This window comes from Desmodus rotundus, chromosome 1 (genome assembly GCF_022682495.2).
Source record: "Desmodus rotundus isolate HL8 chromosome 1, HLdesRot8A.1, whole genome shotgun sequence".
In the NCBI taxonomy this organism is placed as follows: Eukaryota; Metazoa; Chordata; class Mammalia; order Chiroptera; family Phyllostomidae; genus Desmodus; species Desmodus rotundus.
Window position 1 is genome coordinate 54326833 of NC_071387.1, and position 25877 is coordinate 54352709.

General features: G+C 46.5%; 2 protein-coding genes across 2 annotated transcripts in view; one reads left to right on the forward strand and one right to left on the reverse strand.

The window, feature by feature from the left end:
- Positions 1–9163: 9163 nt before the first annotated feature.
- Positions 9164–24729, forward strand: MLANA (melan-A). The gene is made up of 5 exons (XM_024558415.4): positions 9164–9252; positions 10714–10809; positions 14817–14913; positions 19770–19883; positions 23235–24729. Exons 2-5 carry the CDS (start codon positions 10733–10735, stop codon positions 23301–23303), a joined length of 357 nt encoding a protein of 118 aa, XP_024414183.1. The 5' UTR covers positions 9164–9252; positions 10714–10732; the 3' UTR covers positions 23304–24729.
- Positions 19911–25877, reverse strand: part of BRD10 (bromodomain containing 10) — a 136336-nt gene continuing 130369 nt past the window's right edge. Inside the window, exon 9 of the mRNA XM_045193617.3 lies at positions 19911–22309. Within this exon, the coding sequence (XP_045049552.2) occupies positions 22287–22309 (23 nt within the window). The 3' untranslated portion in view covers positions 19911–22286. The remainder of the gene's footprint in view (positions 22310–25877) is intronic.

The window sequence follows — 25877 nt, forward strand, 5'->3', positions numbered from 1 at the left end:
AGCGGAGGTGGGCTGGGCGCCTCCTGCCGCAGACTCTGGTGCCAAAACACGGTCGCCTTCTGTTCAGTCGTTTCCTCTGAAGCTGGCGGGACCGCTGAGGTCAGAGCCGGTGTCGGTGTCGGTTTAGGCCTTTGCCCCTTCGTGCGGCAGGGCGCACACGCACTGCTGGGGACGGGACCGGCCACGGCAACGGGCAGACCTTTCAGGAGGCACCCGGACCCTGAGCTCTAGGCTTGGCTTTGCCATAGTCCTTCGTGTGTCCCGGGCGGTCACCTCACTTTTCTGTGTCTCTGCCTGTGCCCTAGGAAGAAACAGTTTTCACCTGAAATTCATTTAGGCCAGTGTAGTCTTCTGCTGAGAGCAGAGAGAGGAGTGGGTGGCGCTGGGCTGGGTGTCTGCTGGAGGGCAGGGTGCTCCTGTCCTTGGAGCTACTACACCCAGACTGTGAGGTTGAGAATGTCCCCACAAAGGCACAGCCTTAGCAGGCCACAGCTGGCCCAACACCGAGGGCGTCACCATGCAGGGATGGACCGGCCAGAGGTCAGGGAGGGGCAGCTTAAGGGACATTCCCGACCTCTAAGGAACAGGAGGAAGAGGGGCTGTTCAGATGGCTTTCTTGGGAAGCTGTGGGTGGGCTCACCCGTTGGAATGGGGGTGTTCCCAGGGTTTTTCTTTTTTCCTTTAAAGGTTTTATTTATTTTTATAGAGAGGGGAAGGGAGGATGAAAGAGAGGGAGAGAAACACCCCCAGCAGGGGCCCTGACCAGCACCCCAGGCACGTGCCCTGACTGGGAATCCCACCGGCCACTTTTGGGTTTGGGGAAGGATGCCCAGCCCACTGAGCCGCTCCAGTCAGGGCTCCCAGGGCTTTTCTCCATCCTTGCACTCCTGCCCAGCCCAGGTGACTGAACAAGCCAGTGGTTCTCAAACCTTCGCTTGTGTCAGAGTCACCCGGAGGCCGTGTTAAAGCAGATGGCTGGGCCCCGCCTCCAGAGTGTCTGATTCAGCAGGTCTGGAAGGGGCCTGGGGTGTTTTTCTAACCATTCCCCAGCGGCTGTTGAGGCCGCTTGTTGAGACTACACTTTGACAACCACAGAACTAAAACAATTTCATTTTATGTGACACTATGGCAGACATTATATGTACACCATCTCACTTAACACGGACCATAACCCTGCCAGGTGGATGCTGGGCAGTCTGTGAAACTCCGTGATGTGTGGGATTGTGTCTCCCAAAACATACATTGAGGTCCTAACCCCCAGCACCTCAGAATGCAACCTTAGTTGGAAATACGGTCATTGTAGACGCAGTTAATTAAGATGAGGTCCTACTGAAGTAGGGTGAGTCTTTAATCTGATATGACTGGTGTCCTTATAAGGAGACACAGCCAAGCAGAGAAAGGTCAACACCAGGTGCAGACAGAGACACAGAGCAGACAGACATGGGACAAGAGGCAGAGACTGGAGTGGTGCACCTCCAAGTTATGGACGCCTGGATTACCAACAAACATCAGAAGCCAGAAGCAGCCAGGAAGAATTCTCCCCGCAGGGTTCCGAGGGAGCCTGCCCTGCCGACACCTTGATTTTGGACTCGTAGCCTCCAGAACTGCAAGACAATAAGTTCCTGTGTTTTAAGCCACCCAACTTGTGGCTTAAAACACAGAAACTTATTGTTGTGGCTTAAAACACAGAAACAGCACTAGGAAACTAATACACAGTGGGAGCAACAATGGTCTTGAGCTGTTTGAGTGCCACGCCTCCCCTGGGGACCTTCCTGAGCCAAGAGGGCTAAGGACATGAGGTGGTCTGGTGCAAAGACGTGGCCCAGTGCGGCAGGGTGGGGGGTACGGTTCATTCTGGACAGTGGAAAGCCAGCTTAATCAGGTCCTTGACTGTTAGAGTGACAAGGAAGTAACAAAGTATCAGAAGGAGCAGTGATGCGCTTTGCTGACAAGCCACTACAGCTGCAGTCACCTCTTTAATGAAGGTGGGGCTTGGCCAGGCCTCCAGGAAGCAGCTACAAGCTCAGCCTTGAAAATGTCCTATTTTCCTAATAAAACATTTCTCTGCCTCATCTGAAGTTACTTTTGGGTCTCTCTTCGCTACCTGGAAGAAATTAAACAAATAAGAATAATCCTTAAAAAATTACTATCCCCATTTTATAGTTGAGCAAACTGAGGCTCAGAAAGGTTAGGTAACATATCCAAGGTCGCATGGCTAGTGAACTGCAAAGACAGGACTTGAACCCCCGGCTTTTATTTTACTACTGTATTCACGTGACCTCTCATGGGAAAGACCTAGTCAGAGACCCTTGAGGTGAGGTAGAATGTATTTTTAGCATCCTCATTTCAGTCAGTGCCCCCTGGGGAGCAGCCTGCCATGGGCACCTGCAGGATTGACGCTCACAGTGCTTAATAGGAAACAGCAAAGACTGGGGAGGCTTCTCAGGGATACATCCTAGCTTGTGAGCCCTACGTAGGGGCACCAGCCGCCATTTGCCGAACGTTGGAGAGGACAGCTCTGTCTTTGTCTCTCTGGCATCCCTTCCTTCTGATTCTGGTAACAACAACCCATATTCCCTCTGAAAATGTCTCCTTCCCTGTTCATCAGCCTGGAGGGAGTGTTAAATCCTACCCCCTGCCCTCACCCACCCCAGACCACTCCATGCCTGGGCAAGGATTTGGCATGCGACCCAAGCCACCCAAACACAACTCTTCGAGGAATCTAATTATCGTATGCAAACAAGAATGAACGTGGTTATAGCCGATTTCTTTCTAATGGCAACAACCTGAAGGCTCACCCGTTAATTCCTTCTACCTGTGTCCACAGAACTGCTCAGTTCTATTCCTTCTTAAGACCTGCTTTGCTCAGACCTTTTTTTTTTTTAGTTCTGTGGGACACCTTTATAACCTCCTGTTCATTTCCTTATATTCTTAAGCAGCCTGAGCTGAGTTTCTGTGGCTAGCAACCACAGAACCCTGGTCCAAGAGTTTAATCCATTCTAGACACATGACCCTCACCTAAGAGCCTTCCCGAAGACACACATATTGTGTTCCCATTCTGCAGATGAACAGACTGAGGCTGAGCGTCTTGAATAACAGGACACACAACCAGCCGATGCTATAGCCAGCATTTGAATCAGAATCCAGAGCCCAGCTTTCTCCCACTCATCCCTCCACATCACCGGTCCATCGTCCTGCCATTCAAGGACAAGCCACTGCTGCTAGATCTCCTGTCAACATGATTTACAGTTTACAAAATGTTGCCACACACAATAACCCACGTAATCCTCACAGCCGCCAGGAAGGAAGATATTTTCATGACATTGGAAAGTAGATTGACCCCAAGTCTAGCATCCCCAATTTTTGTTGTTGTTGTCATTTTGTTTTTGCTAAAAACCTTTCTGTGACTCAACACAACGTGAAAGTAAGTCCAAAAGCCTCTACATGGTGCTCCAGGAGCTTTGAGATTCAGGCCCAGGCCTCAGGTCTGCACTTTCTTTCTGGGACTTTGAGCTCCAACCCGTATAAAGCTACTCGTCACTCCCCAAACCTACCAGGCTGCTCCGCACCTCTGAGCCCTCCTTCCACCTGGTGTCACCTTCCCACTCCCTCCCTAAGTCCTGACTGGTGAACATCTATTTATCCTCTGTGTGGATGCCCCCTCCCACCTCATGCCTGGTGAGCCCACTTACCTTTCCAGACTCAAACAAAGCTCTTTTTCCTCTGAGAAACCTCTTCTGTGCCTCCTGCCCCCAAGAAGAACCAATACCCCCACTGTACCCTGGGCAGGAATCTGGGGGGGGGGGCTCTAGCATTACCTGACATTGATGTGGACCCCTCAATATTTTCCACCCCAAAAGTTATTCTAATGCAGTCCTGGATCCCACTCTTCTTGACAGACTGGTCAGAAGTGGCCATGGGATTATTAAATCCCCTTTCTGATTTACTGGCACTTTTCTCTGCCCACCAGAACAGCCCTGGGGCCTGGGCCATTGTTCTCACACTTGAGTCAGCTTCTGTGCCTACAGGAGGGGTGAGACCATCTCCTGGAGCCACTTTCCTACTAGAGTGGAAACTGCCAGCATCCTCCCAACTCCTTTCTGGGAATCCTGCCTTCTTGCTCTTGTGTCTGAGGGAGGAGGGGGCTCCCATTGTCCCCCAGGTGCCCCCAGGCTGCTAGGGCTTTTCTGTCACGTCCCCATGTAGATACACCTTCGTTCTGTTCTGTCTCTAGCTCACCACTGCTCCTCCACCTTCAGAACTTCTCCATCTCATTCCCTTTACTCTGCAGGCAATAACATGTTAGCTGATCAGCAGGGAGCAGCTCTCAGGCACAGCTGACCTTGTGGCTTTTTGCACATTGGCAGGAGATTCCTAGATGTATCAGCTTTTCTCAAACTTCAGCAACTTGCCAGTCACTGTGCTGGACGAATTTACATATTATTACTCATTTAATTCTCACAGCAATATTGTAATTATTATTTATTCCCATTTTGTAGATGAGGCTGCTGAAGCTCAGAGAGGTGGAGTAACTTACCCAAGATCCCACAGGTATAATAGGAGCTGGGATTAAAGGCCATTTCGTCTGGGTCCAGGCCCCTACTGGGTGTAGGATGGGAATACTGCCTGCAGCCTGTCTCAAACACCACAGATGTGCCTGCTTGTCTCCTCTGCCTTCTAAAAAGGCAGTTCTGTTTGTCCAGCTTCTCCTGTAGAAGGACAGCAGCGTCAACCCCATTTACAGCAATGTCCTTTACAGCATTCTAGAATATCCCATGGGGGGCGGTGTGAAGGAGCAAAAACTCACACCCCAAAGTCACACAGAGTGAAAAGATGAAGTGACAGTTTGGATTCTAGAGTCCCTGTAGTCAACTTTGAAGTGTGTGGGTGGGGATCAGGGGAGTAGGGATGGAGGGCAGGTAGGGCCTGACCTGGGCTTCTCTGGGGAGAACTGAGGGGCTATGGCAATCTAAGAACAGTGACTAGTATTGAAGAAGTTCTAAGTCCCAAGGAAGGTGAGTAGAGTGGATCTGGACACTGAGCACTAAATGGGACGGGTTTGAAAAGATCAAAGAGGCACCTCTGCAATCAGTCCCGTCGCTTCATCAGGTGGGCCTGTAGTGCAAGACTATGACCACCAGGTGGCAGCAGAGAACCAGTTAATGGCCAGCAAGGTGTAAACTTGGTGTGAGCTCGAGGCTGGAAAGTGGCTGCACCGCCTCCAGACTCACTCAAGGCAGGTTGAGCTGGACCGAAGGGGCGACGGGTCAGGCAGTCTCCACACTATGTTGCTAAACTTATTCTGTATCAGATAATGTGTCAAGCACGTGTTAAGCATGATCTCTTTTAACATTCCCATCTAACCTAGGGAGTACCATATTTTGCTGTGTATAATGTGTACTCTTTTGCCAAACTTTTGAGGAAAAAATAAGGATGTGCATTATACAGGGGTAGTACCTGAAATTCCTTGTATCAGTTCTTGTGCTTTGTAAGTATTTGTTACATAAATTTCTTGTACCATAATACGTTAAAAAATAAGTGCTAAAATTACTTTATAACACAGAAAACCAAGTATCTAAATATAAATAAATAATTGGATTAAAAATTTAAAACAAAAGATTTTTTCCCTGAAAATTTGAGCCAAAAACATGGGTGCACATTATACATGGCAAAATACAGTAGGTACTTTTATTAGACCTACTTTTTAGATGCAGGCAATGAAGCTCCAAGAGGTTTATGATTTGCCCAAAGGTACGAAGATTGAAGGGAGGAAGTACAGGCAGTTTGGACTCTAGAGCCCCTGCTGTTAAAACTGGGGGTGGGAGAAGAGGGGCTAAACTGTCTGGAGTCACTAGGAAGTGTGGAAGGTGAGGGCAGGAGGTCTGGCCCTGGATTGGCCCTGGGGTAGAGCCTGAGGCCTAGGCCTGTCCAGTGACTACAGCCTAGTCAAAGGGAACTTCTGGGGGCACTTCCAGGAAATGGGATGTGGGAGGATTTTAAGGCTGAGGTTCCATGGGAACCCTTATTTGAAGATCTGCCCCAGCCAATCCTGGGCACCTCACTCTAACAGGACTGGGTACCTCAGAAGCTGTAAACCACTGTGAAAGAAAAGGAGCCACGTACTAACCTGACATGCTCAAGGGAGGCCTGCAAGGCAGCCTCACAAACTCAGAGACCTAAAGTAACCACACAGAATAATTTAAAATTAAAACTTATTAACTAAAAGCAATTCATGGTGGGTAGTCATGTCCTAGACCAGCATTTTTCCCTAACAAAGGTCAGTCTTTACCTTAACCGAGCCTGTCTGTTGTCTTTTCCCATCTACGATAACATTCCTTGGGAATGTCAAGGTAACTTCCCCTTTCCCCAAACCCCTTGGGCACAAGCTGAGACCGCAAATGTCCTCATTGTTATTGTTATCATGTTAATCGTTGACTGTTAACTATCCCTTACCCACCGATGTAAAAGAAGTGTCTATCATTTTAACTTTTCATCTAGTGCCAGAGTTTCCCCCCACCCCCTGATCTATCATCAGTGGACTTCATGTAACCCCCTTATGGCTCCTCCTTTGATTCTAGTGTGTAAAATAAGGTGCTAAACTGCCACGCTCTGGAGCATTTCTTAATCCGTTGAGATATTGCTTCCCGGCAATTGTTATCAGTTTGGATCAAATAAACTCACCCAAAATTCTCTACAGGTTTGAATGTTTCTCATGTGGACGCCACTCAAAGACCCAGAGATGCCCTTGTAAGATCCAATAGGGACTTTCTTGCTGAACTCCGAAGAGCAGAGGCACTGGACAGTATGTCCCCAGACAAGTTGCAGTGTCCCCCGTGTGCTGGGTCTGCTCCTGCAGCCCCCTCTGGGGGAGAGGATGACGCCAGCTGCTTTGCGGTCTCCATCCTGGAACACTGCTCAGGCACATCGAAGGCCCCTGAATTAGTAGCGCCCATCACTGGGGGACTGAGTGAGACCTGGAAGCTTCCCCTTTCCCTGAGATCCAGGTCAGTACCTCCATTCTCTCTGGTCTTCAGACCAATCATCCAGGGGCCCAGCTATAGAATCCAGGCTCACACAAACCTTTGGCTTCTTGGCTAGAACAGCACCCACTACTAGGCCTTTCTGAGAGTAACTGGGCAGAATCCCAAGGTTAATTTCCTAAAATCCTTGGACACCAAGAGCTTGTATTCTTCCTGATTTTTGAACACAATCTCCTGAATCAGCCTCAGCCATACTATTCTGTCTCAGGGCCTTTGCACTGGTCTTTCTCTGTCTGAAATGCTCTTCCACCATCTTCATATGGCTGACTCCTTCTCCTCTGTTAGGTCTCAATGTACGTTTTCCCAACTTTCCAGAAAGGCTTTCCGTGTCTCGCCCACTCTCTGTTTTGTCTCTCCCTTGCCATTTCCAGTGATGACTACCCAGTATGCGGTAGTTCAATAATTCCCTCACACAGGACAATCCAAATGGAAACGAGAAAGCCACAGGACCCAGAAGGAGTGGGGCCCTCAGATGTTATGGGGCAGGGGAACTCAGTGGCCATTTAATCTAAGTCCTCAGGGGATGGAATGCTCAGATTCCTTAATGCTGGTGGGTGTTTCGTTTTGTGTGTTCACAATGGTTACAGGGAGCTGGTGAGCAAAGGCAACTGTTCTGTCCCACTGACACGCTTCCCGGCTGTACACATGTGACAGTCAGGGTGGAAGATAAAGTGTCAGGTCCAACCAGCCCTGGTTTCAGTTAGATTCTACGTGCAAAGGGAAGATTTTGTCTGTCTCTTACAAATGCAGAAAACCCACTCACCCCAGGAGGCAGTCATCCCTGGGAGCACCACAAAGAAATCAGGGTGTTCAGCTTAGGAAGTTTTAGGGACCTTCTGTTTTCTCCTCTTGATCAGAAGGGGCGGCCTAGATGATCTCTCGGTCCAAGACAGAAGGCTCAATCCTTTATGGTGGGATGTGGAAGGGCGTGAGGTACCCAGTTCCATCTGAATGTCAGAAAGACAACAAGTGATTTCCTGTAAAAATTCATCTCATGCCCTGGCAGGGGAAGGGGGTGCACTTGGTTGGAGTGTCATCGGTCTCGGTAGAATGAGCAACCGGAGGGGAAACAAAGGCAGGGAGGAGGAGGAGGAATAAGTCTCCCCCCACTGACTCAGCAGTCCTTGAAATTCTATGCACCTTTTCCACTATCTGAGAAAGAAAAGCCTTTGATACTGTGCATACCCCAAGGCCTGAAAGGCCCGGAAGGGCCCACACTGCCAAAAGGAAGAAGTCCATTAACACTTTTGGGTATTGACGCTGGTCCTGGAAAGCCAGCACCACTTTTACCTGTCAATCAATATGTAACTTCTTCCCCCTCATTGCTATTCCTGCCACCTACACGAATCCTCAGGAAGAAGGCTTGGCAGGCTTGGTGCTCTTGGCTCTCAGGTCACCTGGGCTCTGGCCATGAGTACTCTGGCCACTCCGGCCCTCACCACCCCTGCGCTTGCCACCCCAGCCTTTGGTGGCCCTTACCTTCGCCTCCCATGCCCTGCTTCACCCTGAACCTAGGCCTTTCAGCCCCCACCCCACCTTAACTAAACCCGTTCTCTTCCTGGAGAACAGATCACCAATAAACCCTGCTTGCACGGTAATATACTTGCTGATCTCTAGTTCTTCATTGCATTGGCAGGAAGAACTGAGCTTCTGAGAGTTTCTCCTGTAACAGTCCCATGCACTATAAAGTTGTGAGTTTGATCCCCGGTCCAGGCATATAAGGGAGGCAGCCAATCGCTTTCTCTCCCACCCATGTTTCTCTCCCCCTCTCTCTCTCTCAAATCAATAAACAGAGCCTCAGGTGAATATTAAAAAAAAGTGAAGCGGGACATATTTATATTAAAAAATGGGCCACAGTTATATTAAAAATTATTTTTCTGAAATTCAAAGATAACCAGGCATCCTATATTTTAACCAGCAACCCTACAGAAGAGGGACTAGCATTTAAAATAAATGGTTTTCCTAGGGTGAAACCCTGGGTTTGGGGAAAACAGACGCCATTGTGAGCTGTGACTTTTTGAGGGGAGGAATGAAGCTGGTTACGTTCACGCCAATTAAGCAATCACAGATGACCCTGCAGAAATCTGAACTCGTGACTAACATGGGACTCAAGACCAGGGGGGGAAAGGAAAGGAAGATTAAGAGAGGAGAAGCAATCTGCACACACAGGTCCTGCTACAGACGCAGGCAGAGGACGACCCCATACAGGAAGGTAAGGGCATTCATTGCCTTCTGGCGCGTGGTTGTGGTCCTATTATTTCAGAGGAGGGTCTGGGAGATTCTGGTGGACTCCTCCACCCTCCCCCATTGCCTCCCTGATGCTTGGCCACTAGCAGAATTTCTCCTCAATGTTTGTAATTCTCCAACTTCTGTAGGTTCACAAAGTCTCCTAGATGCTCTCTCTAGGCTGCCAAGCCGCAGAGCAGAGAACCAGGGAAGGCCCGCTTGTGAGCGGCATCATTCTGTCACTTTAAGGGCTGCTGTTCCTGGCTCGTGTGGGGGGAGGGGCATTTGCTGACCTTACACCCTTTGCCAAGGCTCTGAACTGGAGTTACAGATTTACAAAGACAATTTGAGACAGAATTAATTGCGTTTTTTGTCTGTGATGTTGAACACAGGGTTCATCCGTACATTATTCACCTGAGCTGATCAGTGAGTTCGACTGTAATTTCCTTTTTACCGTTGGGAAGGGCAAGTTACACATGAAACGCCCCAGTGGAAAGGATTCATGTGGTGAATTCTCCACTCTGCTCTCCCACTTCTCTCCTGCTGCTCTGAACAGGCTCATTAATATAATTCTATGGGGATCAGACCTTTGAAATTCATGAGAACAATAAGAAGGAAGAAAAATACTAATAGGGAGGAGAGAAGAGAAACCACTGTTCATTTTTTAACGAGCACATGTTAATCACGACCAGTGCAGTTCGTGAGCTTTTTGTTTGTCTATTTGTATACAGCTTAAATTTTTGTATTATGATTATATATATAAAACACACCCCCAAACGTTATATAGGTATTTTAACCCCAGTCATGAGATATGAACAAGAGAGAAGCAGAAACTGATTTCAGAGGGAGGGTCAACAAATTGTTATAAAAATCAAGTTGTGGGCGTCTTCAGCTCGTTTTGGGTGGGGTGAGTGTGGACCAGACCCGGCACCTATGTGGGGTGTTCCCCTCCGTTGGGAAGTGGGCTGGGGGGACGCCATGCTTGGCCACCCTTAGTGGCCCATAGCCTTCTAGTCGTGCAGGACGGGCATCAAATAATACCTCTGGAGAGAAATAACTCCTTTTACTAACCACAGTCCTGACCCAAGGAAAGTAAGGACTAATAAAAATGCTTTTTGTTTGCTTGTTTCTCTACAGTTTATGTTATAGAGTCCAACTGAAGGCAAATGAAGAGCATGTCCCCCCAAATAATAACTCAATTTGAAAGCACTTGCTTTTTTGTTTTCAGTTTTTTCTTTGAATCAATTCTCAGTTGGTGGAAGAGGTTAGAAACCTGAGCAATTTCCACTCAATATCAATGAAAGAGGCAGGTCCACATCCTCTTACAAGAGAAACCAGAGGCCCCAGCTGTTGTCAATGGTCACTCAGTGGCACTGTCTTTGTGGGTCTTCATGGAGCAAAGATGCTCCGGATGCATTAAATGAAGCCCACATTCCTCTGCTGTTAGGTCTCCTGTGACCCACAAGATGCCGAGCGAAGAGGCCCACTACATCTATGGGTACCCAAGGAGAGGGCGTGGTCACTCCTACATCACAGCTGAAGGGTAAGTTCAAAACTTTTGCTAATGCAGCCTCTGAATTCCACCGACACGTGCCTCTCCATAAATCTCTCTAGTGTTTATTTCTCCAGAGAGTAAAAACTGGCAATGAGGTGAGGACACTAGTCCCACAGGGACTCACACAAGCTTCTCTGAGGCTGAACAGGTGAGGTGATAGGAATGGTAAAAAGTTGGATCTGGTCATTTTTGTCTGCATGCTTGGCTATTAGGCCTTTGCTGCAGGTTCCCAGGCTGGAAAACATAGGTCTGGGAGCAGGCTGCCTCTTCCCTCAAGCCGTGTGCTGTCTACTGCTCTCAGGCCCCTGAAGGAGGTCTGCAGACACAACAAAGGTGAGTTGCCAAAGAGCAAGTGAAGATGAAGGGCAGGTGTGATTCCATTTGTGCCTGACCCCAGGGTGAAGATGGTGGTCAGAACCTTTGCCTCATCCTTTATACCACAGAAAGGTGTTTGGTATTATAAATCAATTAAAAATAAGTATTTATATGATTAAGGATTTCTAAGAGTTGAGCATCATATAACCCTCCTGAGACACTACTCTTTGCTTTGAAAAAAATCTTATGATCTAGTGGGAGATTTAGGCACGAGAAAAATGTCAGAAAGAGTAAGTGCCGCGATGGGAACCTGGGCTGTAGGGATACGCTCTGAATGTAAGGGCGTGGTGGTGGGAGGGGAGCGCCACCCTGAGTGGGGACTCCAACAGGACAAACAAGGAACTGGGTTTTCATCTGGACCATCTCTTAAGTGGTCTGTTGACCACTTCCTGCAAACCTACTCTCCTCTCCCTTTGGGAAGAACTGTTGGCAAATCTGTACCAGAGTGAACTAGCAGGGGCAAGCAAGCATTCAGGCTGGGAGCATTTTCTCAAAGAGCCTGTGGGATTTTCTAACATCCCTGCATGGTCAATTGAGGGTGGGGGTCGGCAGATGTTCTGAAAAAATGTCCCAAGAGCAGAAGTACACTCTTTGGGGGGGTACGTTGCACGTGGTGTTCAGTAGGATACTGTTTCAGCTTCTGCATGATGACTCAACAGATTCCATGGCTGTGAAGTTGCAGTAGGGAGGGGCTCTCTTGGTTGAGAGAGCATAAGTCACCCATGGAGCTTGAAGAAATGCTGTTCCCTAGTCCCAAGAGACTGACACAGTAGGACTGGGGGTGGGGACCCAGGGTCTGCACTTTAACACACGTCAGGTGACTCTATCGCAGGAGGTACTTGGGTGACACCCTGAGGCCCCCAGACTAGCTGGGCAGTGGGCTCTGCTGATGTGTCTGGCACGTGCCGGTGTTTTCTTCTCTCAGTCACCCCCGTGGGTGTGTGTGTGCAATGTGACTGTGTGTGCAGAGCGGGAACAGGGCTCCGTCTGTGTCTTGGTGCCCAAGGGTATAACCGCAGACCCGGTGAGCAAAATCAGAACACAGGCATGCTGGGAACTGAACCAGCTGCCTTTAGTCACAAGAGCCCGCTAAATGCTCCATGTGACAGCTTCTTTTCAGGAAGGGTGATATGTCAGGGAAGGCACTGGCCAGGGTGATGGGAAGCCTGGGTCTAGCCCAAACTCAAACACTTACTCCCTGGGCATCTCGGGCCAGTCGCTGTGAAAGCAGATTCTGCCACTTAACCTGTTGTGCAACCCTAGGCGTTTACCAGCCTAAGTCTTGGGATATCAGCTGTGAGATGAGCTTCACACCTACCTCAGATGGTTGTCATGAGGATGGAATAAAAGCCTATAGTTGTGGGGCCTGGCACACACTGGTGCTCAGGGAGTGGTAGTGGTGATGCCAATGAACCGCGGTGGGTGTCCGCTTCACGGCCTGTAAAGTGGTGGAGTGGCCTGCATAGTTAGCTTAGAGTTTCATCCAGCACCGCCATCCCAGGCGTCTCTCTACCCCATTGGGAGATGGAGCCTTGGGCCTCACGGGTCTTGAGATGAAGGGGGTCCAGTGGGTGGTATTGGGCCAAAGTCTCCAGGCGAAGCCTCAGTTAAGTTAGACCTTGTTTCGCGTGCAGCTGCTCAGTCTCTTGTAAATCACCCAGCTCAGCAGAGCCTTTCTTCAGCAAGTCACCGATGAAAGACGGCAGCCCCCACTTTGTTGATGTTATTCATGCTGTGAAGTGGAAAATCAGGCAGATGTCAGCTAATTGACAATGTTATGCAGGGAAAGCAGAGCCCCAGTTACCCTGGAAACAGGGTAAGTAGTGCTTCCCACGGGCCACTGGACACAGGGCCCGAAAGGCTGGCTTGGACTCCTGCACTGCGTCCTGCTGCTGAGGAGCAGGCCCTTCTCGGGGGTGCTTCAGCTTTGCTCCAGGTGCAGCTCAGACACTTCTCCCCAGGGCCGAGCCCCAGCACTAGTTCTTCTAGTGATCTTTGCCTGGCCCACTGGGAGGTACTTTCTCAATATCCACGAGTGCCTGACTCCAAATGCCTTCTGGTCTCTCTGACTGGGCAGGCCTCTCCCCTCAGCCAGCCCAAGGCTCCCTTCTGAGATGCCTCTTCCAGGCCACTCAGGCGAGACCAGAATAAGCAGGCACTAACCCCTCTGATCCAATCCTCGGTGACCTGCACTGCATTCCTTGAGCAAGTGGAGACCGGACAGCAGCTTGCCCAGCTGAGCATAAACACAGGACATAGCCGGGCCGGGCTCTGGCATTGCTACAATAGTCACAGTCTCAGAGACTCCAAATCCCACAGTCCTACTTCCATTCCTTCAGTCAGAGTGTGCCAGCTCCAAGCCCCCGGTGGCCCACTTCCAAGCTCTCTTCTCTTTGTGACCTGTCCCCGTCCCCAAACCAAACTTGTTCTGTGGTAAATCGCTCATCATCCCCTTATCCTCACTAGTGTCAATGGCTCACAAGAGGTTCAAGTTACATTTTGCTACAAATCCCCATGTTTGTAAATAGTTATTTTAACAAGACATTCAATTGTTCATTTATTTTTCAGAGAGGTTGGTGTTTTGGGGGAGAGGATGTGAATTTGTAATCAGCCATAATTCATTTCTTCACTTTTTATTCATTTGTTTGCCCATCCATACAACTATGTATCCATTCATCCATCCACTCATCTTCAAGAAATATTTCTTAAAACACCTACATGCCTGACCCTTTCTAAGCCCTGAGGATAAAACTTTTAAAAAAAGAACCCCCTAACCCCCCACCCCCCGAAAAAGAAACTCCTCTGGGAGCTCTTTTTCCATTTCTAGAAGAAACAGGTGAGCGCACTGCTGGTGACCACCACAGGGAGGCCTATGGGAGAGGGCAGGGTGGGTCGCCGTCACTCCGGGAGGAATGATGCTGAGCCTGGGAACCTGAGCATAGTAGGGCAGGAATGGAGAGAGGAGACGGGCAAGGAGGGAGGTGTGGGGGAGGGGTCGGGAGGAGAAGGAACAAACACAATGAAGGGACAGTCAAGTTCGAATCCTAGCTCTGTCTTCTGCTACCTTTGTATGACTATCGGCAAGGCACTTACTCTCTGCATTTGTTCCTCACCTGTGAAATGGGGACGCTAAGTGCTGCCGACCTTGCAGAGTTGTTGTGAAAATTAAATAAGCTAATGTATCTAGAATGTTTAGCATAGCACCTGGCTTATAGTAGATGTTGAGTCAATGCTAATTTCCACGTTCTTTTTGTGGACTGATAGTTGGGGAAAATAATCTAGACCAACCCTGATGAAAAGATAATTCAGTCTCAATAAACATATTGTCCACATAAGGGTCAGTTGCTACTGCTCGTCCTGTACCAGGAGCTTGGGTGTTTGGGCCCGTGCCAGTTAGCACGACCTCTGCTGGCACACACCTGAGGGGCCCCAGAGGAGGTGCTGTCCTTGGATACAAGTGCTGGAGGTCTGCTGGGTGTGCGGTGCGCCGTGTGGTGGGAAATTACCTGGGGACAGGGCGATGCGGTTTGGCCAAGTCCCTGCGAGGAGAGAAGACCGTTTGATCACCACGTGGAACAAAGCTTCTGTACTGAGACGAATTTGTCTGTCTCTTGGGCCAGGTTCGCAGGGATTGGCATCCTGTCAGTGATCCTGGGAATTTTGCTGCTCCTCGGCTGCTGGTATTGTAGAAGACGAAGTGGATACAGGAGCCTGAAGGTTGGTAAAACTCCCATTGTGGGGATCCTTCCAGACCCAGGACCCGCTTCCCCTTCTGTCTCTGAATTTCTGGGCAGTGGGACAACGTTCCCATGGTCGCCTGGAGCTCTGACTCCTGGTTCTCATGAATCTTTTTCTACATAGTACTTCTTGCAACTCTTCCTTGGCCTCTGCTCAGACATCAACCCCAGCGAGGAGCTTGGCTGCTCGTTGGTTCCTCTCGGAGCAAACCTGAGTGCTGGCTGAGTGTGTGGCTGAGCACCGACAGTCTGTGAGGCACAGGGCCAGGGCTCACGGTCACCTTGCATAGTCAACAGCAGCATGTGAGACCCGCCAGGCCCACCAACCCTTATGGGGATTCCCACTGCCTGTTACTCCATTTAGTGGTTACTCCTCTCACCTTGCCTCTTCACTCCTTTCCCCTCAGGTTGCCTGGGAATTCTTCTAATTCTGCTAATTCTGCTGTACCTGGGACCCACCTAGCATCAGTGCAATGAAGTAACTATTCACTCCTCAGCAGCACGAAGGACCACCAAGTTTTTAACAGGCTCTGTCTTCTTTTGATAGCTAAGTGGTTTTAATAGGATATTTTCTTCTTTACCATACAGTCAGGAAGCTAACACAGCACAGTCTTGGGGCAGCAGGGTGTTACACAAATGGGCAACATCATCTGAGCCTCTAAATAATAAAACCTACAGGTTTCAGAAATCTCCGTTTATTTTTTAAAATTATTTATTTATTTATTTTTAGAAAGAGGGGAAGGGAGGGAGAAAGAGAGAGAGAGAACCATTGATTGGCTGCCTCTTGCACGCCCCCAACTGGGGACCCAGACATGAGCCCTGACTGGGAACTGAACCGGCGACCTTTCAGTTTGCAGGCCAGCACTCAATCTACTGAGCCACACCAGCTAGGGCACTCTCCCTCTCTTTCTCTGTTCCTCTCCCACTCTTTCCCTCTCCTCTCCCCTGTCTCTCTTGTTACTACAGATCTGAAAGCTTCTGAGGTTGATACATAATGGAAAAATTTATCTTTACAAAAGATGTTGGAAAGTCCCATTCCTCATTCAGAAGCACTTCATTCAGAGGAGGCTCCATGACAGAGGGGAGGATTGGTGTGGGAGGCCATGGCTTGGCAGCCTGAGGAGGAGAAGGGGAAGGTGAAAGCTGTAGCTTCGAATTCTCCTCCTCCTTACGGGGAAGCTTGGGCATTCCCATGTGTCCCTTTCCTCATACCCATCTTGCCAGTGTTTCAAATGCAAACCATGAAAGACAGGGTGAATTTGGAGGCTGACATATCCATCGAGCAGCAGCCCTCCAGCATGTTGACATTTCGTGGGAAGGAGAAGAAGTTGCTGAGTCTTAATAAGACTCCAAACCAAGTACCACAGGAAAGCCTTGGATTAGGAGGTCAGGGATAGGACTTCTGCTTATATGACACTTCTCTGTGGCCATCTACAACAGGGTGGTCGGGGGCTGGGGGTGAGGGAACCTTTGCTCTCTGACACAGAACTCTTCTTGTACCTCTAGCATGGGGTTATGACATTGTCTTATAATTGGCTATTTACTTTTTACCTCTTCTTCCTCTTCTCTTCCCTCCATTTATAAACAGGAATGGAAAATAATTTTTTTAAGTAAATGACTTTTTAAAATGATTTTATTTATTTTTTAACTTTTTTAGACAGAAGGGAAGGGAAGGAGAGAGGGAGAGAAACATCAATGTGTGGTTGCCTCTCATGCGCCCTCTCTTGGGGACCTGGCCCACAACCCAGGCATGTGTCCTGACTGAGAATTGAACCAGGAATCCTTTGGTCCGTAGTCTAGCACTCAATCCACTGGGCCACACCAGCCAGGGCTGGAAAATTTTCTTATTCATCTTCGTACTTCCATTGCCCAGCCATTGATTATGCTATTACAATTGTCCCATTTTTTCCTGCCCTTTATTCCCCTCTACCCTATACCCTCCCTCTCACCCTCATTCTCTCCCCTTAGTTCATATCCATGTGTCATACATGTAAGTTCTTTGGCTTCTCCATTTCCCATACTATTCTTACCCTCCCCCTGTCTATTTTGTACCTACTATTTATGCTTCTTATTCTCTATACCTTTTCCCCCATTCTCTCCCCTTCCTCTTCCCACTGATAACCCTCCATGTGATCTCCATTTCTGTGATTCTGTTCCTGTTCTAGTTGTTTGCTTAGTTGGTTTTTGTTTTTGTGTTTTTCAGGTTCAGTTGTTGATAGTTGTGAGTTTGTGGTCATTTTACTGTTCACAGTTTTTGATCTTCTTCTTTTTCTTAGATAAGTCCCTTTAACATTTCATATAATAAGGGATTGGGATTATGAACTCCTTTAACTTGACCTTGTCTGGGAAGCACTTTATCTGTCCTTCCATTCTAAATGATAGCTTTGCTGGATAGAGCAATCTTGGAGGTAGGTCCTTGCCTTTCACAACTTCACATTCTTCTTTCTAGCCCCTTCTTGCCTGCAAGGTTTCTTTTGAGAAATCAGTTGATAGTCTAATGGGAACCCCTTTGTAGGTAACTGTTTCTTTTTTTCTTGCTGCTTCTAAGATTCTCTCCTTATCTTTCATCTTGGATAACGTAATTATGATGTACCTTGGTGTATGCTTCCTTGGGTCCAACTTCTTTGGGACTGTGAGCTTCCAGGACTTCCTGGAAGTCTATTTTCTTTGCCAGATTGTAGAAGTTCTCCTTCCTCATTTGTTCAGATAACTTTTCAATTTCTTACTCTTGTTCTTCTCCCCTTCTGGCCTTGCTAGTCACCTCTCTGCCCCTCCTACCGGTCTGGATGAATGTTTCTTCTTTAATTCCTTGGTTGTTGGACTTCCATGCAGTTCAATTTTCTGGCTGTTCTGGTTGCTTTTTGTTTTTAAATTTCTTGTTGTCCTTCTTCTCGTGGTGCAGGGAGGTACAGTGTATCTACCTACACCTCCATCTTGGCCAGAAGTCAGAAAACTACTTCTTTACAGTCTGCAGACTGTGTAGTTATCAACACAATCCAAGTCTTGCCTCATCTAACTGTTCCAAATACTTCTCCTCCCTTGGAAACCTGCCTTGATACCCTTCTTGTGAAACCTAATAGAGTTCAACAATCGGCCACGGTCCACAGGGAAGCCTGGAGAGCCACTGATCACCTGCATGGCAGCCCCGTTCCAGCCTCCCTCAGCCGAGGCCACAGAGCACATGCTGGGTCTGGCTCACAGATATGTTTGAGCCTGTATTTTTAGAAATTGAATTAGATGCTAACATTTAAAATGACATTTTACATAAAAACCTTGATTTCTAGTTTCTTTTTCAAACAATCAAAAGATGTGGGGAAAACTGGTAGCTATACAGTCTCTTTAAATGGGATATACACTCTCTCTTTCCCTCTGCAGGCCCCCACCGGACCGTCTTGATCCCCTTTTGCATTACCTGCCTGGTCCCCCTAAGTATTTGAGTGTAGCTGAGTTGCCCAGCTACAGACAAAAAGGTGCATTGTCTGTACAGCAGTGGTTCTTGACCAGCAGAATCACTGGGGAACTGTTAGAAATGCAAATTCGTGGCCTCACCCCAGACGCACTGTGTCAGAAATTCTGGGTGTGGGCCCATAAATGTGTTTAACAGGCCCTCCAGGTGATGCTGATGCGTGCTAAAGTTTGAAAACCACTGTAGTAGAGAATTTAACGACAATAATAAAAGCAACTAAAAGTCTGTGTTTGAAATGCTCCACCTCACCCAGGTGAACCGCTCCTGCAGTCTCCACTTTGGTTTGTGTCTCTGTCTTGTACAAACTGTTGTCATTCTATTCTAGGGACGAAGAGCATCATCCTCTAACCCTATGCAAAGCATTTACCTATCCTCCCCGCAATAACTCAGGGTGCATAACTTAGCCTTAGACTGACTTGTCATTATTGTTGCAACTTGACTCAGGGCTACAACCAGAGCATTTCTATCACAGTATATGCATTCATAGTGTTTAAAATATTCTGCTGTCCTTATGGGAAAGACAGAAATAGAGCATTAAATTCCTGGTGTGACGTTGTCATATGCCTGTCCCCACTGTGCTATCAGCTCCTGACTCACTAGCTCTGATCTGCTCCTCTTGCAATCATTCTGAGGTTCATTTTTGCATTGTAGTCTTTTTCGTCTTCCCTTTAAAAATATTCATTAACTAATGGGTGTCAGGCACTGTACTAGGCATTTTACCTTTAGTTAATTCCTCTAACAACTCTGAGAGGTAGGTGATGTTATTTTCATATTACAGATGCAAAAACTGGAATTCAGAGGGGACACAGGGTATGTGGCACAATCAAGATTAAAACTCATTCTTTTCTTTTTTAAAGATTTTATTTATTTATTTTTAGAGAGGGGAAGGGAGAGAGAAAGAGAGGGAAACATCCATGTGTGGTTGCCTCTTGCACACCCCCTACTGGGGACCAGACCTGCAACCCAGGCATGTGCCCTGACTGGGAATTGAACTGGCATCCCTTTGGTTTGCAGGTCAGCACTCAATGCACTGAGCCACATCAGCCAGGGCTTTTAAAGAAGATTTTATTTATTTCTAGAGAAAGGGGAAAGGAGGGAGAAATATAGGGAGAAAAATCAATATATGAGAGAAACATCTCAATCGGTCGGCTCTCTTACACCACCAGTGGGGGACCTGGCCTGCAACCCAGGCTTGTGCCCTGACTGGGAATCAAATCGGCGATCCTTCGGTTCACAGGCCAGCACTCAATCCACTGAGTCACACCAGCTACAGCTAAAACCCATTCTTAAAACATCACCTTCTTTTTCATTTCTTCAATGGACTCAGTTAATTCTTCTCACCCACTGACTTCTGTGAATTCACGTTTCAGGACAAAAGCTTTTATGCTGGTACTCAAAGCACTTTGACAGGAAGATATCTGTCTGAGGGACCTGGTCCACAGGACAGCAAACTACCTTTTCAGGGGAACAACTATGAACCTGCGGTATGTTGAAATCCTCTGAGGAAAATGTGAATGTATTTAATGCTACTGAACCATACACCTAAAAATGGGTTAAAATGGTACATTTTATGTTATATCTATTTTACCATTGTAAAAAATAATAAAGGTAAAAAACAAGGAAAGCCCAGAGATTTTCTTACTTTTTGCGTGTGTTTTAAAACAGCACTTATTGATTTCACAGGGTCTATGGGTCAGGATTTTGGGTGTGACTCATCTAGGCAGTCTGTCTCATGGTCAGTCACAGGCTGCCATCAAGGTAGGCTGTAGTCATCATGAAACCGGAAAAGCTGGCATCATGCCGCCTATCACCTACCAGACCCAATAAGCAAAGACAGACATTGAATCTTTTTTAAAAAATATATTTTGTTGATTATGCTATTACAGTTGTCCCATTTTTTTCTGCCCTTTATTCCCCTCTGTCCTGTACCCTCCCTCCCACCTGAATTCCCTCCCCTTAGTTCATGGCCATGGGTCATACACATAAGTTCTTTGGCTTCTCTGTTTCCCATACTATTCTTAACCTCCCTCTGTTCTATTTTGTACCTACAATTTATGCTTCTTATTCCCTGTTCCTTTCCCCCCATTCTCTCCCCTTCCCCTACCCACTGATAGTCCTCCATGTGATGTCCATTTTTGTGATTCTGTTCCTGTTCTAGTCGTTTGCTTAGTTGGTTTTTGTTTTTGTGTTTTTTAGGTTCAGTTGTTGATTTGTGAGTTTGTGGTCATTTTACTGTTCATATTTTTGATCTTCTTTTTCTTAGATAAGTCCCTTTAATATTTCATATAATAAGGGACTGGTGATGATGAACTCTTTAACTTGACCTTATCTGGGAAGCATTTTATCTGCCCTCCCATTCTAAATGATAGCTTTGCTGGGCAGAGTAATCTTGGATGTAGGTCCTTGCCTTTCATGACTTTGAACACTTCTTTCTAGCCCCTTCTTGCCTGCAAGGTTTCTTTTGAGAAATCAGTCTTATGGGAACTCCTTTGTAAGTAACTGTCTCCTTTCCTCTTTCTGCTTTTAAGATTCTCTCCTTATCTTTCACCTTGGGTAATGTAATTATGATGTGCCTTGGCGTGGGCTTCCTTGGGTGCAACTTCTTTGGGACTCTCTGAGCTTCTTGGACTTCTCGAAAGTCTATTTTTTTCCCCTAACTTCCCTAACCTGGAAGCCAGATTAGGGAAGTTCTCCATTATTTTTTTAAAATAAGTTTCCAATTTCTTGTTCTCCCTCTTCTCATTCTCACACCCCTATGATTCAGATGTTGGAATGTTGAAAGTTGTCCCACAGGTTCCTAAGCCTCTCCTCATTTTTTTGAATTCTTGTTTCTTCACTCTGTTCTGGCTGTTTATTTCTTCCTTCTGCTCCAAATCATTGGTTTGAGTCCCAGTTTCCTTCCCTTCACTGTTGGTTCCCTGTACATTTTCCTTTATTTCACTTTGCATAACCTTCACTTCTTCCTCTATTTTGTGACCACATTCAACCATTTCTGTGAGCATCCTGATTACCAGTGTTTTGAACTCTGCATCAGATAGGTTGGCTATCTCTTCATCACTTAGTTCTATTTTTGGAGTTTTGATCTGTTCTTTCATTTGGGCCATATATATATTTTTTTATCTCAGTCTGCCTGTTACAGAAAAGGGGCAGAGTCTTAGGTACTTGCCAGGGTGGGGCAACCCACCTAGCTGCACTGTGGCGCTGTATGTGGGGGAGGGGTCAAGAGCTGTAATGGCAGCTCTTGGCTGGCTTTCAGTCACTTCCCCCATTGCCCACAACCAAATTGGGCCTGGGTGCTGATTCCTGGGTGGGTGGTTTTGTGTACTTTCTAGGACCCTGTGGGGGTCTCCAACCAATTCTCCTGAGAGGCTGGGAGTTTCTCCGCTGCACAACACCCACAGATTTTTACTGCCAGAGGTTTTGAGGCTTTATTTTCCGATGCTGGAACCCTGGGTTGCATGATCTGTCTCACTCCCCAGTTTTTCCTCCTTGTTTATCCACATGCAAATGTAGGACCACTTGATCCTCCAGCTGCCACCTTGCCTCCATTCCTCTCCATCTCTGCTGCCCATCTCCGCCCCTCCTACCAGTCTGGATAAATGTTTCTTCTTTAACTCCTTGGTTATCAGACTTCCACACAGTTCAATATTCTGGGAGTTCTGGTTATTTTTTGTTTTTAAATTTGTTGTTGTCCTTTTGGTTGTGCAAGGAGGCAAAGTGTATCTATGTATGCCTCCATCTTGGCCGGAAGTCTATTTTCTTAAATTGTGTTCTCTCATATCCAGATTTTCCAGGGTCAATAATGAGGGCTTTACATACAGGATTCAAAGGAAGAACTTGGTTCTGGATACAATATCCTTTTTGTCTTATGTTTTTAGTATATTTTTCTATGTCCTGAACATCGATATATCTAAGGAAAAAAATAAAAGACCTTTCAGTAATTGTATAGAGCTGTGCTGTCCAATAGTGTAGCCACTAGCTACTTGTGGCAATTGAGTACTTAAAACGTAGTAGTTTGAATTGAGATGTGTTGTACTACCTACCAGATTTCAAAGACTTTGTGGGAAGCATATTGGTTGCATGTTGAAACAGTAATATTTTAACACATGAGGTTAAATGAAATGTATTATTAAGATTAATGTTCCCTACTTATTTTTATTTTTATTTTAATTGTGGCTACTAGAAATTTTACAATCACATGTTTGGTGCGTTCTGTTTCTATTGGACAGTGCAGGCATGAGTGCAATGTATGATAATGGTTGAAAGCCCTGACTCTGGGCCAAATGACTGTGTTTGTTCTTAGCTCCACACTTACTAGTTGTGTGACCTTGGGCAAGTGACCTAACTTCCCTGTGCCTTAGTTTCCCAACCCGTAACATGAAAATACTCCTAGAATTGCTGTGACATTAAATGAAGGCCTGACATATTTGAGCTCTGTTGATAGCAGCAAGGGCCTTTAGACATAACTACAAGGACTTACCTATGTGGTAAAAGTGCAGTGTATTTAATGTCTGTAAGCAGGGTCCAACAATTCATTAGTTAGGGCTTGGGACTTCTATTGACAAGGGTATTCCAGGTATATGTAAGTTTCTGAGATTTTGGGAGGCCCCTTCACCCTATTTTTTCCGTACTCCTGCCCCCAGCAATGTTTCAACAAACACACTTGTGAACTTTAACAATTCTTACCTTGTTGGGTGGAAATTAGATGTGGGCACTTAAAAGTTTCAGTCAAGATCAGAAGTATAATTATGATGCTACCTATTTTGACTTATTGGCTCTCCCAGAAACATATGCACTGCTGCCAGGCCCATACTCTCCCTTTCTCATCCCCACAGGTTCCCAATGCTCCACCTGCCTATGAGAAACTCTCCACACAACAGGCACCACCACCTTACTCTCCGTGAGAGCCAGCGAGGCCCCTGAGAGCTGCTGAGATGATTTCCCTCACATTTTGGATTACATTTAACATGGATATTTAATGTTTTGCTTCAGAATGCTGTAGAAATGGTGTATACCATCCCTAATAATAAGCTTAGTGTTAAATTTAGTAGGGCAGCTAGCAATACTGAGGAAATGATGAAAAATATTAAAATGGAAAAACTTTGTCAATAAATGTAATGCATGATACCATTTGTACCAGTAGTAATGCTAATACATCTGTGGTGTTATTTCTGGTCAGATAGAATTTAAGTGTGTGTTCTGGGACCATTCAATTACTTTTTAGTTGAAATTTCAGCAATAACTAAAAACCACTATTTTGCTTTTTGAAGGAGCAACCTCTTGACCAAACTGAACTCTAACAGGCAAGTTTGTGCTATGGAGTACTCACAAAGGATAACTTTACAGCTTTAAGACCAAGAGATGATTGATGTACCAAATCATAGAGTCAGACTGATCTGATCAGCAAAGTGTCAGCAATTCTTTTCATGTTCCATGATTCTAAAAAACATACTGTGAAGATGCTCTTAAGTAACACAGTTCTAATTGCATTTCATTTCAGGGCTCAGTGTTATCATAATTAATTACAAGAATTTTCTGTTAAACCAGAAGGTAGTGTCAGAATTTAAATAGGTAAAAGCTAGTCTAGTTACGTTTGGCTGATATTTTGCCTTAAATGTGCCAGTGGCAATTTAGCTCCTTTGGGTTCCCAAATCCCTCTCAAAAGAGCATATAGAAGAAATCATAAAGGACCAGAGATTCTGGAAGAGTCTTATTATTTGCTGGCAACATTATAATTTTTTTGTTGTTGACATCTACATATCATGTATACTATTATTTATCTAATATTTTTCTTTCAGTCAGCTTGTTTAAAAAATTTGGCTTAAATGTGTATCACCACACTAAATGGAAAATCAGTATCATTTTCTGTAAGTAGAGGATAACTATAAACATAAAGGTAATGAAAGGAAATTATTTTTATTAAAACGTAGGAAGATACTGATGGTTGCAGAAGGCTGTCAACCCGAAACCTGCTCTCTTTATTAAAGAGGGAGATTAGCAAGAATCAGAGAAAAGCTTTTAACATAATTAAAAGGCTTGCAAGAGAAAGACTTTCTCAATATGTGACTCAGTATTATCTTATGCTGAGTCAGTAAACCACCTACAATTATCTTGGTCATTGGAAACATCAGGGTAGCCTAATGCAGCATGTTCTACAAAAGGCAAGATTGCACTGAAGAGAAAAAACACTGAATAAAAAAAACTGTTCACATTGAAAAAAAAGTCAACAAAGTGCTAAAATACCTCTCTGTTCTTTCTCTGTCCAGTCTTACCACTTAAAATAAGCTCTGTCCCTTCCCTTTTCAAACAAATAAATGAATTTTAAACCAAGTACACTCCATCAGGCATTTGGCCGGCTCCTTTCCTCATTGAAAGGCTTAGTGTGAGCCTCAATTGTCCACATTTACAGAATAACTTGTGGCGTGAGCCCCAGACCCCTCCAAGATCCCCAGACTATCCATCATCCAATGAGCATTCTCTCCTTCCCCATGGAAAAGTCCCTCTCCACAGAGTCCCTCAAGGCAGTGTCTGTCCTGGGTGACAGGCAAGGAGGGTTGAGCTGAGTCTGCTAGGGAAAAACTAGAAGAGTGAGATTTTGTTTCAAAGAATTTAAGGTGTCAGATTCAGCCAAAATTAGGACCTGCTCCCTACACAGAGGCAGCCACACTTTCGGAAATGATTCCCTGGACTGGAGACCAATTTTGGAAGAAACTTGGGATCCAGGAGCTGAAGACTGCAGGATCACATGGTGGAAGGAGTCTGGGTCACTGAGACACCACTGGAGAGTCTCCTCTGTCTAGGAATGCTTGGACTGAATGAGGACCAACTGGCCCCACAGAATATCCCATAAACTGTTAAGACATTGCCAAATCTGATACTGAAATCCAGGGCTGTTAGTTAATACCTTTGTTGAGGCCCTTCAGTGCTCTGGCCCTGCCCACCTGGATTGAACAAATGGGGGCTGCAGGGGTGCCCCTAGGGGAGGGAGATCCCTGTGACCTTTGCAGGCAGGATCAGGTTTCCCTTCCTGTCTAAAGAAACTTGAATTCAGGAGAATGAGTCTCCCCAGGGCCCTGGGCACAGGAGTCCTCCCCTGCAGGGTGTCCACCAAACACCTGACAGCTTGAGGGCACTGTGGTGATGGCATGGCGCTGCTTTGACCTCATTAGGCTTCCTGCAGGATCAGGTCAGGACTAGTGTGGTCAGAGCTCATGGCCTGGAGTCGTCTGCGGCAATCATTGTTTTCTACTTGCCCAAATTCACCGGATACATAATATTGCTTTCTGTTTGTGCAGTGAGCCGTTTTGTAGAACCTGGTCTTTCCTCCTCCTCCTGCCCGCCACCAGGTGTCAGGTATTGTCTGATGCTAGATTCAAGTTCCAAGTCTCTATGGTTTTCCCTAGCAGGTTCTAATATGGACTCTGATTGTAAAGAGAGTAAAAAGCAGGTAAACTTGAGGGAAAAAGAGCTAGCCCAAA